The sequence below is a fragment of the Diceros bicornis genome, chromosome 28 (genome assembly GCF_020826845.1).
Source record: "Diceros bicornis minor isolate mBicDic1 chromosome 28, mDicBic1.mat.cur, whole genome shotgun sequence".
In the NCBI taxonomy this organism is placed as follows: domain Eukaryota; kingdom Metazoa; phylum Chordata; class Mammalia; order Perissodactyla; family Rhinocerotidae; genus Diceros; species Diceros bicornis.
Window position 1 is genome coordinate 34,568,723 of NC_080767.1, and position 26,082 is coordinate 34,594,804.

The 26,082-nt window shown below is 44.4% G+C and overlaps 1 protein-coding gene across 2 annotated transcripts in view; it reads left to right on the forward strand.

Annotated features, from left to right (window-relative positions):
- The window catches only part of MVB12B (multivesicular body subunit 12B), a 182,200-nt gene that overhangs the window by 43,055 nt on the left and 113,063 nt on the right, over nucleotides 1-26,082 (forward strand). For both annotated transcript variants that reach the window (XM_058524057.1, XM_058524058.1), the window contains exons 3-4: nucleotides 15,761-15,868; nucleotides 20,922-21,018. In XM_058524057.1, the coding sequence (XP_058380040.1) occupies nucleotides 15,761-15,868; nucleotides 20,922-21,018 (205 nt within the window). The remainder of the gene's footprint in view (nucleotides 1-15,760; nucleotides 15,869-20,921; nucleotides 21,019-26,082) is intronic.

Genomic DNA, 26,082 nt, shown 5'->3' on the forward strand with positions numbered 1-26,082 from the left:
AGTGCATGGTGCAAAGCCTTGCGTAGTGTAAGTGCTTAGTAATTATCTGCCAAGAGAAAAGTAAAGACCTGTGGCCTGAAGAGACGATTGCTCCCTAGTGGTGGCTGCACATGCAGGTCGAGGTCTCTTTGTGAAGCCGGCTCAGCCTGCAGACCTGGGCGTGGGAGGGAAGCAGTGCTTCTGCTACAACATCAACACCAGTAGTTACTGCTGAGTGAGTACTGTTCTAGGTGCTGGGCAGAAGAACTTTATCTGCCTCGTCCTTTTAATTATTACTACAACTGTATGAGATAGAATCTGTTGTCGCCATGTACAGAGGCAGACGCTGAGGCTCAGAGAGGTTGAGGGACTCAGCCAAGGTCACACAGCATAAGTGGTGAAGCCAGGATTTGAATTCATATCTGTTCAAAGGCAGAGCCCATGTTTTAAACTGCTGCGTTCTCCTGCTTCCCTGGCCCAGGAGAGTAGGTATTGGGCAGTGTGAGGCATAGGTTGTTATCCCAGGTCCAGCCAGAAAGGGACTTCGGAGTGCTGTGCCGTGAGTAGCAAGGACAGAGGGCAGGAACCAGCCTCACACTGTAGCTTGTCTTTTCTTTCCTTCTCTGCTCAGCAGATGCATCCTCCACCATGAAACTCTCTCTTACTCTCAGGAGCCTGTGGTAGAGACAGGGTCAGTGAACCTTGCCTTTTTTTTTTAATTAAAAATATCTTCATGACATTTAAAAAATTATAAAAGTTCATTTCAGAAAATCCAAATTATATAGAATTATAGAAACTGAAGAGTGAACATTATTACCTTTCCTTTCCTCTCATCCTATGCATATTATTAACAGTTTAGAAGTATCCTTCTAGACTTGGTTTTTCTTTTTGCAAAAAATTACACTTATTTTTAATTAAATAAGGAATACAAAAATCCTCTTATGGTAAAAAAATCAAATAATACAGCCAAAGCTCAAATACCTTTCGACCACACCCCTAATTTCTGTTAGCTGCTGTCATTGGTTTGCTCTTTTTTCTTCGTTTTTACTCTGCATTTGCATGTATAAATGACTTACCGAAATAAATGGTTGCAACTTGTATATTTAATATAACTTAGATCACGCAGTAAGCTCTTGCTTTATTTTGACTGAGTGATGCATTGCCATTTGGCTCTTTCTAGATGAGTGTGTACACGTCTCGTTCCCTGGTGTGTGCTGTTGCATGGAGGCGGAGTGCTCTACACAGCATTCTCCTGCTGCTCAACTTTTAGTTTTGTTCCAGTTTTTCACTAAACAAAGCCTGAGTACGTGCCTCCATGTTAGAGTTGCCAGATTTAGCAAATAAAAATACAGGACGCCCAGTTAAATCTGAAAATTTTGAAAAATTTTTTTTAATTTGAAAATATTATTCATTATTTATCTGAAATTCTGATTGAACTGGATGTCCTGTGTTTTCTCCAGCAACTCTCCTTCTGGTGCACATCTGCGGGTATTTGAAAGCCCTACTCTTTTTTCTTTTAAGTCTCTACTCTCTGATTTTTAAATTAAAAAATTGCCTTACAAAACATTTCATATATTTAGAAAAGTATAGAGAATAATGTAACAAATATGTATGTAACCACCATGCAGCTTTTCCAGATCTTAATGTTTCACCAAGTTTATGTGAGATTTTTTTTTTAGAACTATAATGTTATCGGTGCCTATGCACCCTCCAGGCCCATGCATCCTTCTTACCCAGAGTAATCGCTGAGTTTGGTGTTTATCATTCCTGTGTATTCATTCCTGTTTTCAAACTTTATTTAGATGGTAGCATACAGAATATATATCATACTGTACGTATTTTTCAACTTGCTTTTTTGCTTAGCATTGTTTTTGAGATTTCTCCTGGCTGATGTGCATAGCTCTGGTTCATGTATTTTCAAGGCTGTATAGAATTCTATTGCATGAATAGACTGTGACATATTTATTCATCCTTCTTTTGATGAGGATTTGAGTTGTTTCCAATAATTTGCTATTATAAACAGTGTTGCAAATAATATCCTCATATCTTTGTGCTCAGGATTTCTCTAGGGAACAGTTTAGGAGAGGAATTGCTGGGTCATTTTTGCCTTACTGAATATAGTAAATGTCTTCTCCAAAGTGGTTGTGCCAATTTGTGCCCCACTCATTTTCGTCAGATATTTACAGTTTAGTCAATGATTTGCCGTGAATGGTATAGCACTGTCATTTTTAATTTGCCTTTCCTGGAAAGGTTGAACATTTTCTCAGATGGCTCCTACATATTGCATATTATTTTTCTTTTGGATTATTTCTTTTTCTCATTGACTTTTAGGAGTTCTTCATGTATTTTGGACATTAATCCATCGTCAGTTATGCATTGCTCACAGTCTGAGGCTTGTCTTTTCACCGTTTCTAGCGTCCTTTGTAGTATCGAAGTTTAATTTTAGGGTAGTAAAATTCATCAATTTTCTCTTTTATGGGTTTTTTTTGTACACGTGTCTATTTCTTTAGTAATTCCCACTCTTAAAATCATAAAGATATTTTACATTTTCTTCAAAAAGTTTTAGTTTTGCTTTTCACATTTATCCTGTAATCCACCTGGAATTGTTTTTATGTGAGGTAGAGCCCTAATTTACTTTTTGTTCCACAGTGATTATCAGATGTGCTGTTGATTGAATAGTTCATGCTTCGGCCACTGGTGTGTCATTGGCAGCTGTGTCATCAATTGAGTCTGTGGCTGAGAGGAACCCTGTCCACTTGGGTGCCAGTCAGCCACGAGGGAAGCTCTAGGCTACTGATGCTGCTCTCCATGGGGCCCGTGGAGGTCCTGGGCTGTGTCCTGGCCTGGCCATCTGGGTGTGGCAGAGGGAGGAGCATTTGTGGCCCAGGCCCTCTCCTGACAACCAGGAATGGGGAGGAAGTTCCCGCTTTGATACAGCCAGGCGCCCTGCTCGTGTTTACTTCCCGTTTCTCTCTCACAGGCCTCGCAGTCCCCAGGAGCTGATTTCCCCGTGTGCAGAAGCAGGGCTCCTGATTTCGGGGGTGTCTCCAGGGGCCTTTGCTTTCTTCCGCCCTGCCCAGCCTCAGGACTTGGTCCCTCTGTGCCTGCTGTAGCCACGGCAGCTGTGCAGCAGGTAGAATGAAGAGAGGGCTGTTTTCTGTAGCCCCGGATATGCCAGCCTCAGTCTTTGTGCGTTTTTCACACTGTCCATTCTTTTACTTGTTCATTCAGCCATTTGGCAAATGTCTGAGTGTGTACTACCCACAAGGCCTGGGGCCAGGTACTTGGAAAAATGCCCACTGACTAAAATAGGATCCTTACTTTAAGGAGCAGAAATAATAATAAAGAGCTAACATTTTTTGAGTGTCTGCCACATGCCAGGTCTTATGTTAAGAGCTTAAAAAAATAATAGTATTATTGAAATATAATTCACATACCATAAAATTCACTCCTCAAAAGTGTACAGTTCAGTGGTTTTTAATATATTCATAGAGTTGTGCAACCTTCACCACTATCTACTTCCAGAACATTTTCATCACCCCAAAAGGAAACCGCATACCCATTGGCATTCGCTCCTCATTTCCCACTTCCCTCAGCCCCTGGCAACCACTAATCTACCTTCTGTCTCTATGGACTTGCCTTTTCTGGACATTTCGTATAAATGGTACCATAAAATGGCCTTTTGTGGCTATCTTCTTTCACTTAGCATAATGTTGTCAAGGTTCATCCACATTGTAGCATGTATCCGTACTTTATTCCTTTTTTATGGCTGAATAATACTCCATTGTACCGATATACCACATTTTGTTTATCTGTTCATCAACTGATGGATGTTTGGGTTGTTTCCACTTTTTGGTGATTATGAAAAATGCTGCTATGAGCATCGTAAACAACTTTTTGTGTGGATATATGTTTTTAGTTCCCTTGGGTATTTACCTAAAAGTGGAACTGTTGGGTCATTTGGTAACTCTGTGTTTAACATTTTGGGGAACTGCCAAACTGTTTCCACAGTGGCTACAACATGTTACATCCCACCAGCAGTGCATGAGGGTTCAGATTTTTCCACATCCTTGCCAACAGTTGCTATTGTCTGTCTTTTTTTTTGCTGAGAAAGATTGGTCCTGAGCTAATACCTGTTGCCAATCTTCCTCTTTTTGCTTGAGGAAGATTGGCTCTGAACCAACAACTGTGCCAGTCTTCCTCTATTTTTTTTTTTTTTGTGTGTGAGACACTGCCACAGCATGGCTTGCTAAGTGTTGCAGGTCTGCGCCTGGGATCTGAACCTGCACACCCCGGGCCGCCGAAGTGGAGTGTGCTGAACTTCACTGCTGTGCCACTGGGCCAGCCCCCTGTCTTTTTGATTGTAGTCATCCTAGTGGATATGAAGTGGTATCTCATTATGGCCACCTACTTTTTGTGCTTTTTCTCCTTTAATCTTCACAAATAGTCCTATGAGGTGGGTCTTATTATAGAATATTTTCATTTTTTGATGAGGCTCAGAGAGGAAAGTGTGATTTTAAGAAGCCCCAGTATATAAGTGGCAGAGCCGGGACTTGACCTCCAATCTACCTGATTCCAAAAAACCTAGTTCTTTCCTCTGTCTTATGGTTTTCTCCACATTGAGAAGGTTTGATGCAAGAAGCTATCGGGCAGGGAAGATTCTGGAAGAAGACAGTGTGCTCTGGCTGGTGTCATCAGGGAGGCCTTGCTGGGTGGGTTCTTTGAGCCGGGCCCTAACTGCTGAGAACATCCCACACGGTGAGATGCTAGAGGGGACAACAGGAGAAAGCCAGGGAGGCGAGCAGTCGCTGGGCACATCGAGGAAAGATAAGCGTGAGGACGGAGAGCTGGAGGAGAGGCAGGCTGGTGCAGCATCACGGAGAGGCGTCGCAGAGAGGAGCGAGGCCCAGCAGGAGTGGGTGGTCCGTGTCCCTGGACTCTGGGACGTGAGTGGAGAGTGCAGCCCGGAGACTGAGTGAGATGCACGGTCCCAGGAACAGAGGCAGGCATTCATTTCTTTTCCTAAAAATATTGGACATTTCAGCTGAAGGTCTGTGGCAGACTTGAGCTCTCCATTCAGGATACAAAACGATAAAAAGCAAATCGGGATCAGAACCAAAAACCAGCCGAGAGTCCCTGGACTCGTCCCCAGATAAGTCAGAAGGCTCTTTTCACTTTATAGTTTTTAGAAAGCATTCTGGGCGCACCTCCTGGTAGGGATCCAGGAGGATGGTTTGTCTGGCTCTCTTCCTCCATGCAGTGCCCAGACCGCTCTCACTAAGAGGCTAAGTGGCTCCACGGTTGGCCACTGTCTGACCTGGGCCAACTGTCTGTGTCTCCGCAGTGGATGATCTCACACATCAAGAGCCCTTTCAACTTCACTCTCGTTCGTAGTGTCAGCCAGATATTTCCTTTGGAATGTCTGCAGAATTTCCTGGCCCCTTTGATTGCTTTCTGTCTGCCAAATACATCTTTGGATTGTGGGTGGGCTTTCTTAAAATGCCAGGGTGTGAACGGGTTGACGAAACCAGTGGTTAGCCGTGTGTTTCGAGAGCTTCTCTTTGCGCAAGGAGTGCTTGATTCTGACATTGAAGAGCCTCTGACAGTTTTGAGGATTTACTGCACAGCTGCACTCCCGGCGGCTTAGTTGAGTAGCTGATTTACAAAGTGTTTGTCAAGTTTAAATCCAGCAGAGCTTCATTTCTCACCACATCAAATGAAGTCTTTTAAATTGTTGTTTTTATTATTATAAAACCTATATAGAGTCAAAAGATACAAACTTCCAGTTGTAAAATAAATAAGTCATGGGGATGTAATGTACGGTGTGGCGACTATAGGTGATAATACTGTATTGCATATTTGAAAGTTGCTAAGGGAGCAAATCTTAAAAGTTCTCATCACAAGAAAAAAATATTCTGTAACTATGTATGGTGATGGATGTTAACTAGGCTTCTTGTGGTGATCATTTCACAATATATACAAATGCTGAGTCATTATGTTGTACAACTGAAACTAACATAATGTTGGATGTCAATTACACCTCAATTAAAAATAAGTAAATAAAAAGAACATTGAAAAAAATACCCATAATCTCAACTGTGCAGAACGAAACAGTGGTTAATGCTGTGCTTTATATGTCTATCCTTTTCTATATAGACAATTTTTAGAAAACAAAATATGTAAACCATTTTGTAACTTATTCTTTCCCCTGAACTTTCCCTGATGGTAGGTATGTGTCCTCAAAGTTGTTTAAATGGGCTGCTGACTCTTCCATTGCAAGGATGTTCTCTAGTCATTAGACATTGACCTCATTGATCTCAGACGTTCCCAGCTTTGCCTTGATAAACTGTGCCTCAGGGAACAGATAGAGAAGACTCTTCCCGGCCTCCCAGGCTCCAGTCACAGAGCCCGCCTTGCTGTCCCTTTAACCCATCAGCCCCGTTCCCACCTTCCCGTTTCCACAATAGCTGCTCCCTCCCCCCAGATCCCACATGACACTTTCTTCTCGTCATCCAGGTGTCAGCATTGAGGCACGTCCTCAGAGTGGACCTCCTGGTCACCCCACCTGATGTCGCCTCTTCCTTCAGTCACTGCCCCCAATACCCCATTTTATTTTGTACAAGGCCTTTACTGCTCTCTGAAATTACCTTATGTATTTGTTTGTTTATGTGTTTATTGTGCATCTTCCCCCATCAAGAATGTCCCCCCCGGTGGGCTCAGTGACTGAGTCTGTTTCCTTCACCTCTCTGTTCTCTGCTCCTTGATCCGTGTCTGGCACCCGGAAGCTCACTATGAGTGAACAAATGATGATTGTACTCTGTGCACAAAACTGATGATTTCCTTAGGCTCTGCCCAGAAGTGGAATTCCTTGGTCACGGGGCATATATATTTTTAAGGCTTTTGTTATGCAGCACCAAATTAATCTAATTGATGTTGTACCCTTTATACTCCAGCAGCAACGGGTGTGCCCCTTTCCCCATAGTCTCTCCAGCGTTACCATCTCACCCCTTTTTAAAGTATCTTTGTTAGTTTGATAAAGAAAAGTGGCATCTTGTTGTCATTTGAATTTAATAATTACCCAAGTCCAGCATTTTTCTGTGTTGATTGGCCATTGGTATTACTTCCATCAGCTGCTGGTTGATGGCCACAGCCCATTTTTTGACTGGAATGTTTGTCTTTTCCCTGTTGCCTTATAAGAGCTGTTTGTATGTATTCTCTTGTGTGCTTTTTGGTAAGATTTTTTTCCCCACTTAATATATCATGGACATAATTCTGTGTATGTACATACTTCATCCTTTCTAAGAGCTGAATACATATTCTGTTGCATAGGCATACCATAATTTATTTAACCAAGATCCTTTTGTTCCTCGGTTTCCTCACCTATAAAATCAGATAGTAACTGATTATTACTCATAGTAACTTGGCGGGTTGTTGTGTTAAATGAGTTACTAACACTAACGACTTAAGGAGAATAAAATCCTTAGAGCAAGTTCTGACACCTAGAATGTGCAGAGTAAATGGTAGCTGTTGTTGTCATGCACATAGAAGGAGAATGCAGTGGAGCAGGCTGGAGAGGGGCGTCATCTGTGGTGATGGTGGAAGGCCATGCGTCCCACCCATTGAGGTCCTGGGCCAGGTGTTGGTCCTCAAATAAACCAAAAGTGCTTTCCTTTTCTGAGGTCTGCTTGCTTGGACTTTTCTTGGTTTCTGTGTGCTTGTATCCTCACAATACCGTTTCCTCCACCCCTCCCTCTTAGGGTAACCTCAAGTACTTCTGCGTCTTGCAAGCAAAAGAATGTAATTAAAATATTGGGCCTTGCCTGAATGTATAGGACCTTTTAAAACCATTAGGACTATTAGCTTAAGTCTCACACAATAAGTCATTTCAACATTGAAGTTAGTTTCACCATTTTCTCGTGTACTTCTGTCATCAAAGCAAAGCTCTCCAAACCTTCATGCTTCCCAGAGTGTGCTCAAGCATTCTCTTTCTGCAGTGTTCAGCAGAATTGATGCTGTGTGTTCTCAGCTTCCTTTCACTGTGGCGATACTGGTGGATCTTTAAAGTGGGCCTGAGTGGTTCTTTCTGTTTGGGTGGAGTCCTTCTGGTATATTCCAGATAGGCCTGCATGTAGCTTGTCAGCTGTCCCAAAGGCAGGGCCCACAGGTGTCCTGCTTTTGACCCGGGAGGTTGACTGACCTTCTTGAGCTGTGTGGGGCTACTCCGCTTCCTGAGTGTTGAGGTGTTAGAGGCAGGAGCGCACAGTCTGGGCCTGAGACCCAGGAGACCCACCTCTTCTCTTACCGCTGAGTAAGTTGACTCAAGTTCTCCAAGCCTCATTTCTCATCTGTGCACTGAGGAGAAGATGGTACCTATGTCCTTGGGTTGGTGGGAGAATTCAGTGGAAAAAGGCACATAACCTGCTTAGACCAGTGCCTGGCGAGCAGTAAGTACTCAGCAAAGAGTTCAGTCCTACCACCTGTCCTTAAACTGGGAGGATTTCTTATGTTTGACCTCAGGAGTTCTCTTACAGTGGACATGCCCTGTAGACCAGCCGCAGGTAGCCAGTCCCACTGCGCAGCAGGCTGTTCGGGGCTTCCTGAACACATATTTTCTTCTGTGGCTGCTACACAGTGGTCCGGAATGTGACCTCTGAACTTGAGCCAGGGAAGGAAATGAGAGGCCTAGGCTGTGCAAGACAGAGACTGAGCCCGGAACCTGGTCAGGCAGCTTCCTGAAAGGCTTGTACAGGTCCTGGTGTTGGTTCTGCAGGACTGGGGGCTGCTACTCACAGGGCCTCCCCCTCCTGGCTTCCGCATGTTAACTCTTGGTGGACTCTAGCAGTGGAGAAGGCCGGGGTCAGCTGTCCATGCCCTTTTGGACATTGTCACACGCTTGAGAACACACTGAAGAGGTAAGTAGGACTGAGGTCATGTTGCTCCTCCAGGAACCTCCCTGATGGTAGTGATGGTCATGGTGTGTCTAAAAGGAATAATACATTCGCATACTGTCTTCCAGGAGACATTTTCCCAGCTCCCTCATTTTTTTTTTTTTTTTTTTTTGGTTAGGAAGATTGGCCCAGACCTAACATCCGTTGCCAATCTTCCTCTTTTTGCTTGAGGAAGATTGTCCCTGAGCTAACATCTGTGCCAATTCTCCTCCATTTTGTATGTGGGACACCACCATAGCATGGCTTGACAAGTGGTGCGTAGGTCTGCACCCGGGATCCGAACCTGCTAACCCTGGGCTGCTGAAGCGGAGCACATGAACTTAACTCACTATGCCACTGGGCCAGATCCCCAGCTCTCTGATTTTCTTTTTTTTTTTTTTTTTGGTGAGGGAGATTGTCCCTGAGCTAACATCCATGGCCAATCTTCCTCTTTTTGCTTGAGAAAGAGTGGCCCTGAGCTAACATCTGTGCCAGTCCTCCTTTATTTGTATGTGGTACAGCTTGATGAGTGCTGTGTAGGTCTGCGCCCAGGATCTGAATCCGTGAACCCCGGGCCACTGAAGTGGAGCACGCCAGCTTAACCACTATGCCACTGGGCTGGCCCCGTGATTTTTTTAAATTAAATTTGCTTTCTTTTAAACAAAGTGGTACATAGACAATTAAAAAGAAAATCAGAGATTTCTAAAGAGCTTGTAAGAAAATATAGCAGCCCCAGCCTCATCTTTCCCTACTCTCTTTTATTCACTCCCCAGAGAGGCAGTTACTTTCAACAATTTTAGACTTTTTCACTTGAAGTACTTTATTTCTATATTTCTAAATAATTTGATTGTCCTCTTATGTCTTGATTTATCTATCCTACGTGTTTAGTTCTCTTATAATCTCCCGCCATCAGGCGGTATCACAGTTTTTGGTAAATTAGTGATCAGTGTTTCCATATTATAACAGTGCAAACATCGGGTCCCACTGAATCAAGTAACGTGCCAGGAAGAGTTTTCTTTCTTGTACAACCTTTTCTTTTTCTTGGAATTAGTCACTGACTTGTTTCTTTCAATTGCTTAATTTTCTAGGTGCCTATTGGTCTTCACATTAGAATTTTTAAACTTTGTGTTTAATTTTTAAGTTAGTTAATAAATTACGTTTTCAAACAGCTTTATGCCTATGTTTTTATTTTCCTAAATGCTCCAATACGTCTTTCCCACGCCCATCCACATTTCTTCCCAGGGCTTAACTGCAGCTCCAAAAGCTCTCAGTTCCATACTCTCCTCCCCACTCAGAGGTGGCCCACCGCTGCCATCTCTTCTTTCCCTCCCTCCCTCGTCTCACCGCTGTCCTGTGTGGGCTCTGTCCTGGTGCTCATGGTTGCTTCTGTATGGCTTTAACCTCCAGTTTCGCTGATGTTTGCACCGGTTGGTTCCTAAGAAAGGGCCCGTGGGAGATAAACTTTTGAAGTCCTTGCACATCTGCAAAGGTGTTTACCCTCATGCTTAATTGATCATTGGTTTAGGTGGAGAATTCCAGAATTCCTCAGGATTTCGAAGACGTTGTTCTCTCGTCCTTTAGTTTCCAGTGTTGCCGTCGGGAAGTCTGACGCATCCTGATCCCCGTCCCTTTGTACGGGATCTGTGATTTCTCTCTGGAAGTTTTAAAGGCAGTTTCTTTACCCTAGCTTTGGCAGGGTTCTGTTACTTTGCTGTAACGTGGGCTCTGTCACTCCGTGTGCTGCCGCCCCGGGGCCTCTTGAACGTGGGGGCTCACGTCTCCCATTTCCTGTTTCTCTCTCTGGAAATTTCATTACTTGGATGATGTGTTCATCTTCAGTTTTCTTAGTTTTTCTTTCTGATAGTTGATCTCATCTTTGTATTTTACTTTCTGGAAGATTTCCTCCATTTTCTCTTCCAATATTTTTTTTTGAATTTTTTATTTTAGCTATAGCTTGTTGTTTCTAGGCTCTTTATATTGTTTTTTTTAAAAACAGTTTTCACAATATTCCATTCTTGTTTGGTGGTTGTAATATATTCACTCATCCCTCTGAGGATACTGATTATAGGTTTGGTTGTTTGTTCCTTAGCTTTCATAGCCTCCTCATATTATCTGTGCTCCCTTCAAGTTCCCCTTCTTCTGATTTGCGCCCTGTCCTCATATCTTAGATGTCCCCCCTGTGCCTGGTGATCCCTTGTTGTCAGTTTATCTTTAAGAGCGGGGCACTAGCTCATGGGGTTGGAGCTGTGGGGGGTGGGACCTGTCGGCTGGTCGGCTGCACAGGAGGGTGATGCAGCAGGGAACTAGCTTTGTAACAGGAGCCCCCCAGAGTCTGTGTGCTGGTCTGCTCCCTGGCACTCTTTAGTTTCTCCAGAGAAGAGTCCTTCAGTGTCTGGTATTTAGGGGGATATCTAGCGGGGATTCCCCTGGCTGCCAAGGTGCCAGAAGCAAAGGTGAGTGAGCCTGGTGGTGGCAGGGGAGGTGGCCCACTATTCACCGTGCATAGTTAACCCCCCTGTGTTCACTCTGGAGGCTTACTTCCTGCTTCCCCTCCTTCCTCACCGGCCGGGCTGGTGTTCTGAAGTCCTGAGCTGTACTGGTTCCATTTCTGCAGAAAATACTTCTGAAATGGGGGTGGGGATCTGGGAGTCTAACCGCTTTGCTTATAGACCTGTTCCAGTCTGCCTGTCTCAGCCCTAAACTCGCACCCTCCACCCTCATCCCCAGTGGTGTCTGGTGGCTCTGGGCTCTGGAGCTCTGAGGAGTGAATCATTAGCTCCTGCAGGCCCTGAGACATCAACCCCCTCCGCTCTGCTGAGTCCCGTACTTTCCACTTCCCACATCTCCAGACATTTGTTGGCATCTCTCTTGTGTTGTATTCTTTTTATTTTAGTGAGTTCACACTTTCTCCACTTGATTATCATTTTGGAAGAATATGGGCAGAGAAGACCCATGTGTTCAGTGTGTCACTGCCCACCTCCTCCGCAGAGGCAGCTCCTGTACCCAGGGAAATGCTGGAGAGAGAGGGAGGATATGAGAGTGTGAGTATGTGTGTGCGTGTAAGAGAGAGTGAGTGTGTGTGAGTGTGCACGTGTGTGTGTGTGAAGCCCTGCAACAGACACTCCGGAGGCACTGCACTCAGCAACAGCGTTGGACAAAGTCCAGTCACTTTGGGAACAAGCAGGGTACAGACAAGAGAACCAAAAGAATAAGTGGCCTCATGGTTGACATGGGTGTGTGGCCTCACAGAGTAGTGATTTTAAAGGGCACGCACTCAGCACAAGGACTTAAATCCTGGAAATTTCATTTACAAAATTCCGTGGGCTGGCCCAGTGGTGTAGTGGTTAAGTACATGTGCTCTGCTTCAGCGGCCCGGGGTTCGTGGGTTTGGATCCTGGGCACAGACCTACACACACTGCTCATCAAGCCATGATGTGGGGTCGTCCCACATACAAAATAGAGGAAGACGGGCACAGATGTTAGCTCAGGGCCAACCTTCCTCACCAAAAAAAAAAAAAAATAATTCTTAGTACTTGGGTAACTGGCAGGGTATGTGGATTTTCACACTTTTCTCCTGATTGAATGTCTGATTCATTCATTCATTCCATCAACAAGTTTCGGTTGAGTCCATATGCAGGCGTTGTACTTAGTGCAGAGGATAAATGGCCATCAGAACTGGCATTGTGTGTGCTTGTCTTTGTGAAGTTTATAGTCCAGTGGTGGGATAGTAGGGGGCATGTAATTTCACACAAGTATATAATCTGTGTTTGAAGACCAGATCTAGTCCCAGAGATGGGGAAGGAATCCCAGAGGACCAGAGGTTGGAGCTGAGCCCTGATGTGACAGTTTAGGACTTTAGAACCCTGATGTGGCATGACGTCACTTTAAATATTTGGTTCCATCTTGGACCAGATATCCTCATTTTTAGACGTGTTAGCACTGGCTTTATGGGTGCTCCCTGGTGAGCAGTGAGGCAGGCTCACTCCTCTAACCGTGGAATCTCCTCCTGTCCCACCTCCCCAGGCCTTCCCCATTCTGGGATGCAGAGGCTGGCTGCTGCACGTGGATGGTCAGAGTTGTGGCATGAGCTTCTGCAGGGGCGCCCCATGCAGCTACCTGCCTCACGCGTAATTCGTCTTATGGGTCATTAGCTCATCCAACTTGAGATGGGAGAAGTTAGGTTAGTGAGCACCTTTATGTGGCTGAATTGGAGAGAAGCTTCTTATTGCAACAGGGAAGACAACACGGGGGATGCCTGGTCTTGTTACACCCAGGCCACTTCACTAGTGCTCCTGATGAGCTAAGACCCAGGGCCCTCTCCCTCCTCACTCCGGTTCATGGGGCTGCAGCCCCTGTGTGGATGCAGCCGGCGTGGCCCGGGCTTCGGGGCTCCTCTGCATTCTGCCCAGACACACACACACTCACTCTCTGTCTCTCACCTCCCTCCTCGCTTCCCCTTGGCTGGGGTTAGAGGGCATTACACATTTTTTCCTTTATTGCAAATGAGTTGTGGCCTCAGGGCGAAGTGAACCTTTGGTCGTCCACTTTTAATGCTTTTCAGACTGGGTTGGAGGACTAACTGCCAGGACAGAGAAGGGGGCCTCCAAGGAGGGACAGGCCCACTGCCTGCTTTTTCCCTTTGCATCCCTGCACTGGCCCCTTTATCATATCAAGGTATCTTCTCACTCAGAAAAGGAAAATTCCAGCAGTGGGGTGAGAGGAGGGAATCATCATTTCAAACCCTGGAAACAGTAGCCTTGATTTAGGGTGCACACCACCCCTCAGTGGGATTTCCAAGTATCCAGAAAAGCCCTTCTGAACTCCCTTCCTTTTCTGGTGGAAGGTTAAAGACATAGCTGTCTCTCTTCTGATGTTCCAGCCTCTTGTTCCACAGCCTTTGAGTGTTCTGCAGACTATTGTTGTTTTTTTTAATCAAAAATAATGCATTTATTATAGAGAAACCATGTAGGTTCTCTTATTTCTTTGTTCTTATAGCATCTTTTATTTTCACATTTTAATGGTTCTGAAATCAGGATGCATCTTAAAATAGATTTGTACATTTTGGTAAGATACTATTTTTTTTTTTTCCTGAAGGGGAGTTCTTTCAATCCATGGGTGATTCCCAAATGACTGTATCCTAGACTTGAGGAAATACAGTAAAAGTACAGTTTGGAAAACAAAAATCTTTTAAAACATGGAATCCACGGGAGAAAACAAACAAAAGGATCCTTGGTGGTGGAGAGTTGGAGCCACTGCCTTAAATCTCGTGTTTTCCGAGAAACTTTGTGTCAGACCATCATGGGAGAGAATGCTGATGAGGCCTGTTCCCATTCCATCAGGTTTCTTTCTGTGGGGGTGACATACGTGGAGCAAACAGTTCCTAAAATGATCCCCATGCATTCCTCCTTCAGACTGCAGGTCACACATATTTGCATATTTAGCACAAGGACCTTTCTTTTCTCTTTGTTGCATTCGCTAATTTACAATTGTTCAATTTGAAAAACAGCATTTTTCTTTTGCCAGTTGGCCTTTGGGCTTTTCTCAGACATTCTCAGAGAACACGGCTGTGGGGGGCTCTGGGGATGTCCTGGCGGAGCGGCCCCCGCCTGCTCCTGCCCTGTGCATGTTGCGCTGCTGTGTAGCCCGTGGCTTTGCATGAAGCTACTCAGTATAGACGTGGGATGGGGCTGAATCAAGGCGGTTTTTGTGTAAAGAAAGGAGGCGCTTTCAGCAGTTTGTCAGAGTGGCGGGGAGCTTGTCAGATCAAAGGCTGCAGCCCGAAGTCTGACCCTCAGAAGGACAACCAGGGAGACGGCAGAGAGCACACGGCTGGGAGACTGCCTCCGAGTTCATCCTGAAACGGGCGCTGCTCCCTCAGTCTTCCCGATGTGCCCCTCGGGGTGCCAGCCATGGCGTGGGCGGTAGATGAGTACTCTGACGCCATGCTGGTAATGTCACGTGAGGCTGCCGACTGAGAAAGCAGACCAAGCCCTGACAGTCCATTGAGAGAACAATCTGGAAAGACGTGGGAAGAAGACCATCCTCGTCCAGGCTGTTCTGTCCTCTCCGGTCTCACTGTAAACTCTTTCCCACAAAGCACGGACCTTCACGCTGTTACCCCCACCGCACTCCAGTACACAGGTCCTTTAAGACTCAAATCGAGGCTGGCTTCATCCTCGAACACTTCCTAGAGGAAAATTTCTACAGCTGTTTGTGGGAAAATGGCTTCTTAGTGAGACTAGAAATGAGGAACTGAATCTTTTTTTATTTTTCTATCATGATACAGTTTCCGACCTTGAACACCACCCGTAGAGTTTGTACCAAGAAGACACAGTGAGGAGCGAATTTTCCTGACACCCCGCCCCCCAGGCCCCCGTAGAGTCCCATTGACTGAGGCGCCCTGGCTGGCCCCAGGGTCCCGGAGCAGGAGGCCCTGTCAGCCTCTCCGCAGGCGGTGCCCCTCCCAGGTGGCATTTCACACCCTATTGGACTTTTTTCTGCACCCCGTACCATCCCCCGAGTAAGTGGTAACGAGCAACTTAATGTGCTGACTTACCCAGTCCCTTCTTGGTCCATTGCAACAAAAGTTGCTCTTTTCTCATTAGACCATTTTTGGCAAGGCATCTTTAATCAATGGCTTCCCTGGGGACTATATTTTTAGAAGTTGTATTTTTCACACTCTCCCTTTTCCCCTTTTGGAAAACCTCTTCCCAGTGCCTAGTGAAATGGACTAATGAGATGCCATGAGAGTCCGGGCCAGTGTTAATTGGTGCAGATATGAAGAAGTTGCTTACACACACCTTCAGTTCCAGCCCGCCTTACCTGCGGCCCTGTTCTCTGTCTCTTTGGTGTAGGTTGCACAGACAGCAGATGGCGTGGATGCTGACCTCTGGAAAGACGGCTTATTTAAATCCAAGGTTACCAGATACCTGTGTTTCACAAGATCATTTTCCAAAGAAAATGTAAGTCTCGCAGTGGTTTCTGTTTGCTGAGTGAGCACTTATCATTTACATCCCTGTTTAAAATTTCCTCATTTTCTTGTTGTGGTTTATTTTCATTGCCATATTAATTTATCTGTGGTTTTAGTGAACTGGGTAGAATCAGCAGCTAGTGCTGTGTTTCATTTATTAACAGTATTATTAGCCACGTACCCAAGTGTACAGTGAATTCCATTAAAACGTGTTCTCAGAAGGAAACCAGGAAATTTCTCTCACAGCTCTCATTTGCCGGCCTTGCCTCCAAGTAACAGATCACAGGGTAGTGTGGATGTGGGAGTTTTCCAGTGGAGCTGGATTTAAAGCTGACCGACAAGTAGGAGCATAGCTGGAAGGATGTTCCATGATCTCCCCTTTTCACAGACATGGCCTTGCTTCCAGAATGACTGACTTTCTCCCTGTATGTCTGTATGACATATGACATTTTACTGTGTCTGCAGGTAGGTGTGCACGTGTGCAGATTTCTTTTAGTAGCTGTTTTTGGTACTTGGGCCCATAAATTAGGAAATTTTAAAGATATCTACTAAGGCTTTTCCCATGAAGTGTTTTAATAGGTGGCTTAGAAAAGAGGAAAGTAGCTTTTGTGAGTATCCACTCCGCGTGAGGCCTCTTCTAGGCACTCTGCAAATATACCTCTTCCGTCCTCAAGACGATCTCTTGAAGTATTAGCTCCTTTCCTGAGTCAGAGAGTTCGTGCTTGTCCAAGGTCACCTGTCTTCCCTAGCCCCAGATAGGGAGCAGTCAGATTTTCATTTTCCGGGATGACATTTTATTTTTGGCTGAAATGTTATTGTCTCTTTCTGATGCAAATATTTATTTTTGGAAATATTTTTATTAATTTTATAAATTTTGCTATAACAAAAATATATATTCATGGTTTAAAAAGAAAAAAAATAACTTCAAACATCCTCATTCAGAGCGTGAAAGGGGAAAAGTAATGGTCTTTTTCCCCATCACATACCCCCCACCCCTACCAGGCCCATGGTCCCATCTCGGGGTCCTTGCGTGTCCTGTCAGCGTTCTCTGGCTGTAGACAGTCACAGAGTTCTCTGGCTGCACTCTCCTCCGTCAGCCGCTCCTGTTGTTTGTTGATGAGTCTTTGTTAGGAAGATTATTCCTAACGTCCTCGGGACTGGGGGAGAAGACGTTGCTTTAATTTTTCCCCCTAATTATGAGAGTAATAGATGCTTGTTTGTAATGGAGTAGAGACAGACCTGGCGCTAAACCCTGGAAGTCTTTTTCATACAGGCAGGACGGCGGCAGCTGAGCCTGTAATGAGTCTGAGCAGGTCCCTCGGGCTCGTGTGTTGTCTGAGGAGCCTTTGAGGAGCAGGTCTGAAGGCCGGGGTGCCCTTCCACACGTTGGGCTCATGCTGTTAGGGGTGGTCCCCCCATTGCCGCATCCCTCCCTCTTGGATCCACATCCACACACACAGGGTGCTCTCGCCACCCTTGTCCCTGGAGTGAACCGAAGCCTTTTTTTGAGACTATTTATATTTTTAGCTTTTGTCACCTCTGTTCTGTCTGCCAGCTGCTGTTTTCTGCAGAGGGTCAGCATGGTCGCTGCCGCTCAGAGCTGTAGGGATAAACTCCCAAGGGTTCAAACAACTCCTGTTCACACCTCGCTCTGCTCAGTGTTTTCAGGTGTTCATAGTGATCTCTACTCAGCCTTTCCCTTTCCTGACTGAAGAGGCTTCCGTTCAAAACTGTGGCCTCAGAGGACAGCCACGATCCCTTTGATCGTTTTTGATTTCTGTCTCTGTGGCATTTCCCCCGAAGGCTGTAGGGTATTGGTACTCTAGGCCAGAAGAGTCCCCGATCCCTTGGAGTGGGGACAGTGACAAATCTAAAAATGACAGAGAGAAGGCACAGGGCTTGTAAATTTTGGGTGTCATGGGTAAGTGTATTCTAGAAAATGCATTGACTTAGTCAACATTTATTGAATATTAAAGAGATGTTTATCGAGTGCTTACTCTGTGTGTTGTACTCTGTGAGGGCTGGGCATGGTGGGGTGGGGTGCAATGAGGGGATGTAGACAGAGACAAGGATGGTAGGAGAATCCGAGGCCTCTCTTTTGAAGCAGTGTAGGAAATAGGTGTATTTTGTTTTCAGAAAAAGAATGAATGGGTCCTATAGTGAGATCCATAGGGATCCAGTTCAAGGAGATGGCAGGGGCCCACTTGCCGGCCAGGAGTAGAGTGGGAATGGGACATATTTTAATCTCTTACAGCCAGTTTGTCCTGGCCCTGCTGTCAGAGCCAAGACTTTGCATAGCATAATTTTTTACAACTGTAAAGGAGGGATGTGGGATCTCAAGACTGGACAGATTCTTAATTAGGTGACTTGAGACTCCCAATGTAGGAGTTTTGGGAGATTCCTTTGGAACCTAAATTCCTTTCACCCAATAATGCTATTAATACAGAAACCTGGCTTTGGAGTGACATTGCTTCCTGGGTAAGGATCTAGATTAATTGCACTTTTCATGCCCTGTACTTTCTGCATTACCTGTAATAATAATGTACATAGATTAGGTAGGGAGGATATTAAACAGAAGGATTTATGAACATTTGAATATTAAGTTGGTTATCTGTGGCTACCTTAAATGCAAGGTTGTCAAAAATAATTACAGTATACTAGCAAATACTGGCTACCAGAGACAATATAAATACCCTGAGTCAGTGCATATTGGGCTTTTGGCATGAATCATTTGCTCAACAAGGATTGGGAATACGTTCTTCATATTTATGAGGAGGAAATGAAAGAGAGCATGGGATGGGGGAGGGGAGAGGAACAAGCAAAATTAATGGTGTCGCAGACCTACTGTATTAAACCCCGAACAGCGGCAGCCCTGTGCGCAGAGGGACCACACTTTGAGTGCGGGAAGCTTCGACAGTGCAGCCTCCCATTTTGTATGCATGGGAGGGTTTTGTGATGCTTTTTTTTTAATGGCTACACCACTGATGTTCTGGTTTTATGATCAGGGACATTTGTAGAGTGTGGAGGGTGAGGTCGCTAAGTGGTTTGCAGTTGACTTCTGTAAAACCCAACTTGTCAAGTCGAAGACATTTGAGAAGGATATTGATGAATGCCCATCCATCTGCAGGGCAGGAAAACAGACCCAGTTGTTAATTTCTCAATGCAGAAAGCAGTGATGACATGGAAAAGCAACTGCCAGGAAAAAGAAATTATGATAGATTAGATGAGGCGATTCTGAAAGCAGCTGATGTTTGCGAGTTAGGTTAACGGTTCAGACCTTTCCTACATGGTTGGAGATTTATTCCACGTTAGCGAGGCTGCTACTTCCACTTGGCTGTGCTGCACCGTGCGTTGTCTTCCTGAGACCCAGCCACCTGAAATGTCATAATATAAAATTGTTGGCAAACACAACAGTTCTGAGAGAAAGGAATGGTTTGGTGACGATAGTGCCGTAAAAACACCATCATAGTTTACATGTGACACGTGGACCTTCATGCTTAAATTTGAAGGATTTATTTCATTTGTATTCTCTTGGTTTATAATGCATTTATTAAATATATTTTAAGTATTTTTATTGTTATAGTTTATATTTGTCATCCAAGCAAATCCAATTTGATTTCTGGCTCTGAGTGGCCCACCCTGTTGAAAATGTACCAAAAAACATTAATCTATTCAGCAAGTAATTATTGAGCACCTGCTGTGTGCCAAGAACTATGCTAGGCTTGGATTTACAGTAGTAACAGAGATAGTGTTGGTCCTCATGGTCCTTACACTCTAGTGGGGAGACAGATATTAAACAACTAACCTCACAAATATGCCGTTATAAATTGATATGAAGGAAAATAGAGAGAGTACAGCATAGAGTGTAGATAGTAAGAATCCCTCATTAGCTTTCAGAGATATTGTTGGCCCTGTGCAGGAGGGGTGAGGGGGCTTGGCCCCCAAGCACAGAGATAGAGGTGCAAGCCCTTCTCTGAACAAGACAGAAACAACGGCCTGGGAAGTTGTTGCCGAGGGCAAAGTGATGGGCTGGCCAACTCGATGCTTGTCCAGGAACGCAGAACAAGTAAACTGAGAGTGTGCTCGTGCGGGGCATCTGGGGATAAGGAGCTTCTGGAAAATGGGCATGCAAAGTGCATTGCTAGCATCCTAACAGGAGAGATTTGGGATAGGAAGTCGTAATTCTTTCCTTAACTGGTTGTAACTAGAGGGGGAGCTGAGCTGCCAATGACTGACGATTTTAACGAAATCTCAGAGGTGGCCCCACATATTTAAGTTGTAGAGCAGATATCCTTAGAGCTCGTTTCCAACCTGAAATGCGGTGCCAGTGTGTTTGCAGAGAATTCTCTAGCAGTTACAGAATGGGGTGTGCTGTCTTCGGAAGATGTTTTTGCACTGGTTATGGAAACTGTGCGCTGTGGAACCCATATACTACCACTAAATAGGAACTCTAAGAGGCCCCTGTGCATGTCACTTTAGAAGCTGTGGAATATTGAGGCAACACGGCTTTTTGCTCTATACTGGTTTATGATTCTTGGGATTTTACAGAATGTATCTGGCAAACGCAGTGTGTGTCAGTATGCAGACTGGCGATCACATAGGAGTGTGACGGGTTCTCTGTTCGGGGTAGATGCAGCTCTTCCCCTACAGCGACTGCCCCAGGAATTTGCTCTTTCTAAAACCTACTGGCCCGGGAGCTGATGCTCCATCAGGGCTGAGTGGCAGCTGGTCCCAGGACGTGTGTGCACAGCTGCCCTCTGCTGGGTTATGTATGTCTCAGGCGTCTCCTGGGTTGCTCGTCTGGCTAACCAAGGCCATGTCTGAGTGAATGGCTTTGAGGTTCCGCAGATGAAACTCCTTCCCTGGGGCCACTCGAGTCCCTGTGTAACCACTGGGGAACATTAAGTGGCACCTACTCTAATTAACCTGCTGTCAGTAAAGCTGCAGGAGTCATTGTGTTAAATATGCATCTTGAAGCCAAAATGGCAAACCCACCACAGGCGTGTTCAGATTAATAGTCTGTATCTCTTTTCTTTCTTCCCAAGAGTCATTTAGGGAACGTGTTAGTGGATATGAAGCTCATTGACATCAAGGACACTCTTCCTGTAGGCTTCATCCCCATTCAGGAGACGGTGGACACACGTGAGTCATCCTTTAGTACCACTCATCACAATGAGCGTTTTATTCCTCCAGGTATATTTGTAGATCTTTTTATGTGCATTTTTCCTTGGAAACATTTTAGGAGGCCTTACCGTGTGCCCATGAGTAAACCCTGCTGCTTTTGACGTGTGCCTGACTTGATTCTCCAAGGAGTTTGCAGTGTTCTGGGTAGCGACATGTAAATGAGCAAAATGTCCTTTTCTCTTAGCATGGTGCTCCCTGCTGAATTGGCTCACTCGGAATGGAACGGTGAGACTGGTTACAGTTCGTCCTTAGTCCATCCTCTGGTATTGCTGAAGCCAAGCTTGGACAAGACCCAGAAACAAGAGGAAAAACATCAGAAGACACCCAGGGAGTACAAGTGCAATACTGTCCCATTTTTGGAGCCTACAAGAAATACCAGAATCAGAAAGCCTGCAAGTTAGAGTGCCCCGGATTCAGATGTGAGCAGATGCTCTGACTCCTGAACAGTACCGAGCAGAAGCGAACGCTGAAGAGTTGGAAGCTTCTCCAGGATCCTGGAGAGCGTTGAGGTTGCTGTCAAGCACGTCAGTTATTACATGGTGCTGGAACACCTCTGGATATTTGAGCCTCCTTGTTTTGTTGTAATGTAACTTGCTTTCATTTTTAATTACTTGTTACCAACTTTAGGATATCTATAAGAATGATGCAGTAAATAAAAAACCAAAAATACTGGTTATCCTGTTTTTATGACACACGATTCGTTTGTGAAATTTCATAAATTTTATTTATAAAATTCTGTATCTCATTCTTTGTCATACGTTCTTTTTGAATAGTTAGCCCCATTTTGGACTATTTTTTGCTGTTTTCTTGTTAGCACTTCTTATAGACCAGACTTTCCATATCTACACAGACCCCACGTAGCTGTTACTTTAATGAAACAAGTAGAGTCAATTGTGTAGCATACTTTTCTTTTCTTTTTTTTTTTGGTGAGGAAGATCAGCCCTGAGCTAACATCTGTTGCCAGTCTTCCTCTTTTTGCTGAGGAAGATTGTCCCTGGGCTAACATCTGTGCCCATCTTCTTCTGCTTTATATGGGATGCTGCCACAGCATGGCTTGACATGCTGTGTGTCGGTGCACGCCTGGGATCTGAACCTGCAAACCCCGGGCCGCTGGAGCGGAGCGTGCGAACTCACCCACTACGCCACCAGGCCAGTTTTCTCACTTCTGGACATTGGGCTGCTTTTACTGCCTTGTTATTATATGTATTAGCCAATAATCATAATAACTGATATTTAGCATGTGTTTACTCTGTGCTAGCCCCTGTGATAAATGCTTTACGTACTTGATCTCATTTAATCTTCAGAAGACCCCTATTTGGAGATGGGTATTATTCTACCCCTCTCGCATATGAGAAAAATGCGGCACACTGTCTACTTGGGGATGAAAGAACTTATCCAGGGTCACACATCTAGAGGTGGGGGAAGAAGTAGAGCACACATACCAGTCTGACTCCAACCACACTGTTAACCACAGGGCCACTCTGTAAGAGCATGTGTTTAAGCACCTTTTATAGACAGATTTTATGTATTTATGTATAGGGTTTTTTTGTGACAGCTTTATTGAGATGTAATTCACATACTATACAATTTATCCATTTAAAGTGTACAATTCAGTGGCTTTTAGTATATTCCCAGAGTTGTGCAACCATTACCACAATCAATTTGAAAACATTTTATCACTGCCAAAAAAACCCTGTACCCATTAGCAGTCACTCCCCATTTCTCCCCAACCCTCACCTCCCTAACCCCCGCCAGCCCTAGGAACCACTAAACTACTTTCTGTATAGATTTGCCTATCCTGGACATGTCATATAGACTAAATCACACAGTATGTGGTCTTTTGTGATTGGCTTCTTTCACTTAGCATAATGGTTTCATGGGAGGTCCCTGTTGCAGCATGTATCAGTATTTCATTCCTTTTTATTGCCAAGTAATACTCCATTTTATGGATATACCACATTTTGCTTATCCATTCAATTGTTGGATCTTTGGGTTGTTTCCACTTTGGGCTATTATGAATAATGCTGTTGTGGACATTCATGTACAAGTTTTTGTGTGGACATGTGTTGTTATTCCTCTTGGGTATATACCTAGGCATGGAGTTGCTGGGTCGTATGGGTAACTCCGTATTTAACTTCTTGAGGAACTGGCAAACTCTTTTTCAAAGGAGCAGCACCGTTTTACATTCCCACCAGCAGTGTACAAGGGTTCTAGTTTCTCTACATGTTCACAAACACTTGTTATTGTCATTTCTTTTTTATTCTAGCCATCTTAGTGGCTGTGAAGTGGTCTCTCATTGTGGTTTTGATTTGCATTTCCCTGATGGCTAATGATGTTGAACATCTTTTCATGTGCTTATTGGACATTTATATGTCTCCTCTGGAGATATGTCTATTTTAAATTGGTCCTTTGCCCATTTTAAATTAGGTTGTCTTTTTATTTTTGAGTTGTAAGAATATTTTAATATATTCTAGATGTAAGTCCTTTATCAGTTATATGATTTGCAAAAATTTTCTCCCATTCTGTGGGTTTTCATTTAATTTTCTTGGTGGTGTCCTTTGAAACACAAAAGTTTTTTATTTTGATGGAGTTCCATTTATTTATTTTGTGCCTTTGTTGCTTGTGCTTTTGGTGTCATACCTAAGAAACCATTTGCCTAATCCAAGGTCACCAAGATTTATGCCTGTGTTTTCCTCTAAGAATTTTATAGTTTTAGCTCCTTACATTTATGTCTTTGATCCATTTTTGAGTTGATTTTTTGTCTGTGGTGTGAGGTAGGGGTCCAACTTTATTCTTTTGCATGTGAATATCCAGTTGTCCCAGCACCATTTGTTGAAAACACTGTTCGTTCCCCCACTGAATTGTCTCAGCATCCTTGTCGAAAATCAAATGACCGTGAATGTCAGGGTTTGTTTCTGGACTCTGAGCTCTCTTCCATTGATCTGTATGTCTTTCCTTATGCCAGTACCATACAGTCTTGATTACTGTATGCTTTGTAGCAAGTTTTGAAACCAGAAAGTATGAGTCCTCCAACTTTATTCTTCTTTTTCAAGAGTATTTTGGCTTTTCTGAGTCCCTTGAATTTCCATATGAATTTTAGGATTAGTCAATTTCTGCCAAGATGCCAGCTGGGAGTTTGATAGTAATGGTGTTGAATCTCTAGGTCAGTTTGGGTATGTGTAGATTTTGAGTGATTTCCTTGTGATAAGTTTCCAGGTATTTGAGGCTACTGGGTCATAGCTCCTCTGTGGTCTGCCCCCAACCTTCCTCTACAAATGTATTCCTCATCTCCAAGCACCCTGTGCTTTACCCAAACCGAGCCACCACTGTGCTGTCTTCACACTCCTTTCTTTTCTGGCTCTACGTACTTGCTTTCTTGTTTTCCTGCCTGAAATGCCCTGTCCCTCAACTCTGAATGTCTACACCCCATATCTTTCAAGGGTGAACTTAAGTTCCCCCACCTGCATGACACAGTCTCTGATCCCTAGGTACCAGTTTGAAGCAAGCTCTCTCTCCTCTCTACAGTCAGCTAAGGTTGATGGATGTCTAGTGTAGGTACTGCAGGCTTTGGGATATAAAGATGAATAAGATGCTGGCCATTTCCTCAAGAAGCTTAGTCTAGTGGATGACTTGGACCTAAAAACAAAGAATTGCCTTACAACATAATCGGACAGGGCTATAGTCAGTTGGAGGTCAGGGGCCTTGTCTACCTTCTTTACTGCTTTTCATCGCACCTGGCACAGCACACATCCATTGAAGGGAGGGAGGGAAGTAAGTACATGCAAGTTACAGTGGTGGGAAGCCAAAGGAAGTGATTGAGTCTGCCTCTGAATCCCCATCTTTACCGCCATTAGAAGAAACTGCGGCTTGGCATAGTGGGAAGGACCTGGACTCTGGAGTCAACCTCGCCTAATATTGAGTCTGGCTCTGCCCCTTACAACTGTGGAACTCGGGGCAATGACTTCACCCTCCTGGGCCTCAGTTTCCTTGTCTGTAAAATGGGGGGACTATTACCCACCTCATAATGTTGTTTTTAGCTTGCATTGTAGCCCTTCGTGTGTTTTCTTCATGTCTTTATCTCTTGCTTTGAGGGCAAGATCCATGTTTAATTCATCTTTTATTCACCTGAGGTAGCTACCATACACAGTGCTTTGCTCAGAGGATGGGATCAATCAAGATAACTCTCCGTTACCAAATGAACTTCCAGAAATACCAGTTCACAGTGACACTGATGATGCAGGCTCGTACCTGTGTCCCACAGGCCTTCCAGCATAGGTTTTAAAATTTTTATATAGTTTTACTATTCAATTTTATTTAATTTTCATCTCCATTATTTATTAGCAAGACTGAACATTTTCACAGGTGCTTTGCTCCTTTTGCTGCTGCTTATGTGACTTGTCTGCTAGGAACTAAAATTGCCTGCTAGACTTATATTAATTTCCCACTTTCCCCCCGTGTTTTTTAGTTTCAAAATTTGCATTGGTGTTCGTTTTTGACAACTAATTGACTTATAATGTCTTTATATTGATATACTGTAGAGCCACAAGGGATTTCCCATTTCTGCATTTTCCTCTCAATTTGTTGAACCAGTTAAGATAGGAGTCCTGTCTGGGCCTGTGGTTTGGCTGCTGTGGGGCCACAGTGATCCTGGGTGGGAAGCCTCTCTCCTGTGGCGGGGGGCTGCATCGGTTGCTGCTCTGTGGACATTCTGAGGCTGGGTCCTGGCATCTCCAACAGGTGTCTTCTCACACAAGGAGAGTAGGTTTAGGGTAGCCTATTCATTTCAGGTCACACCGTCTTTTCCTGGAGCCTTTACCCTGGGAGCAGATGAGCCCAAGCTGACCAGATAAATCTATGGTCAGCTCTGTGCAGTTTGAGTGCATTTAAAGCCCTGATTTTATAAAGTCAGCCAAAAAGATGAGACTTCTGTAATTAATTTAAAATATAGTTTGTTGCAGTATCCATATAGTACTTAAAAACTGGAAGACTGTTTTAGTAAAGTGCTGTGTCCTTTCTGTGTTC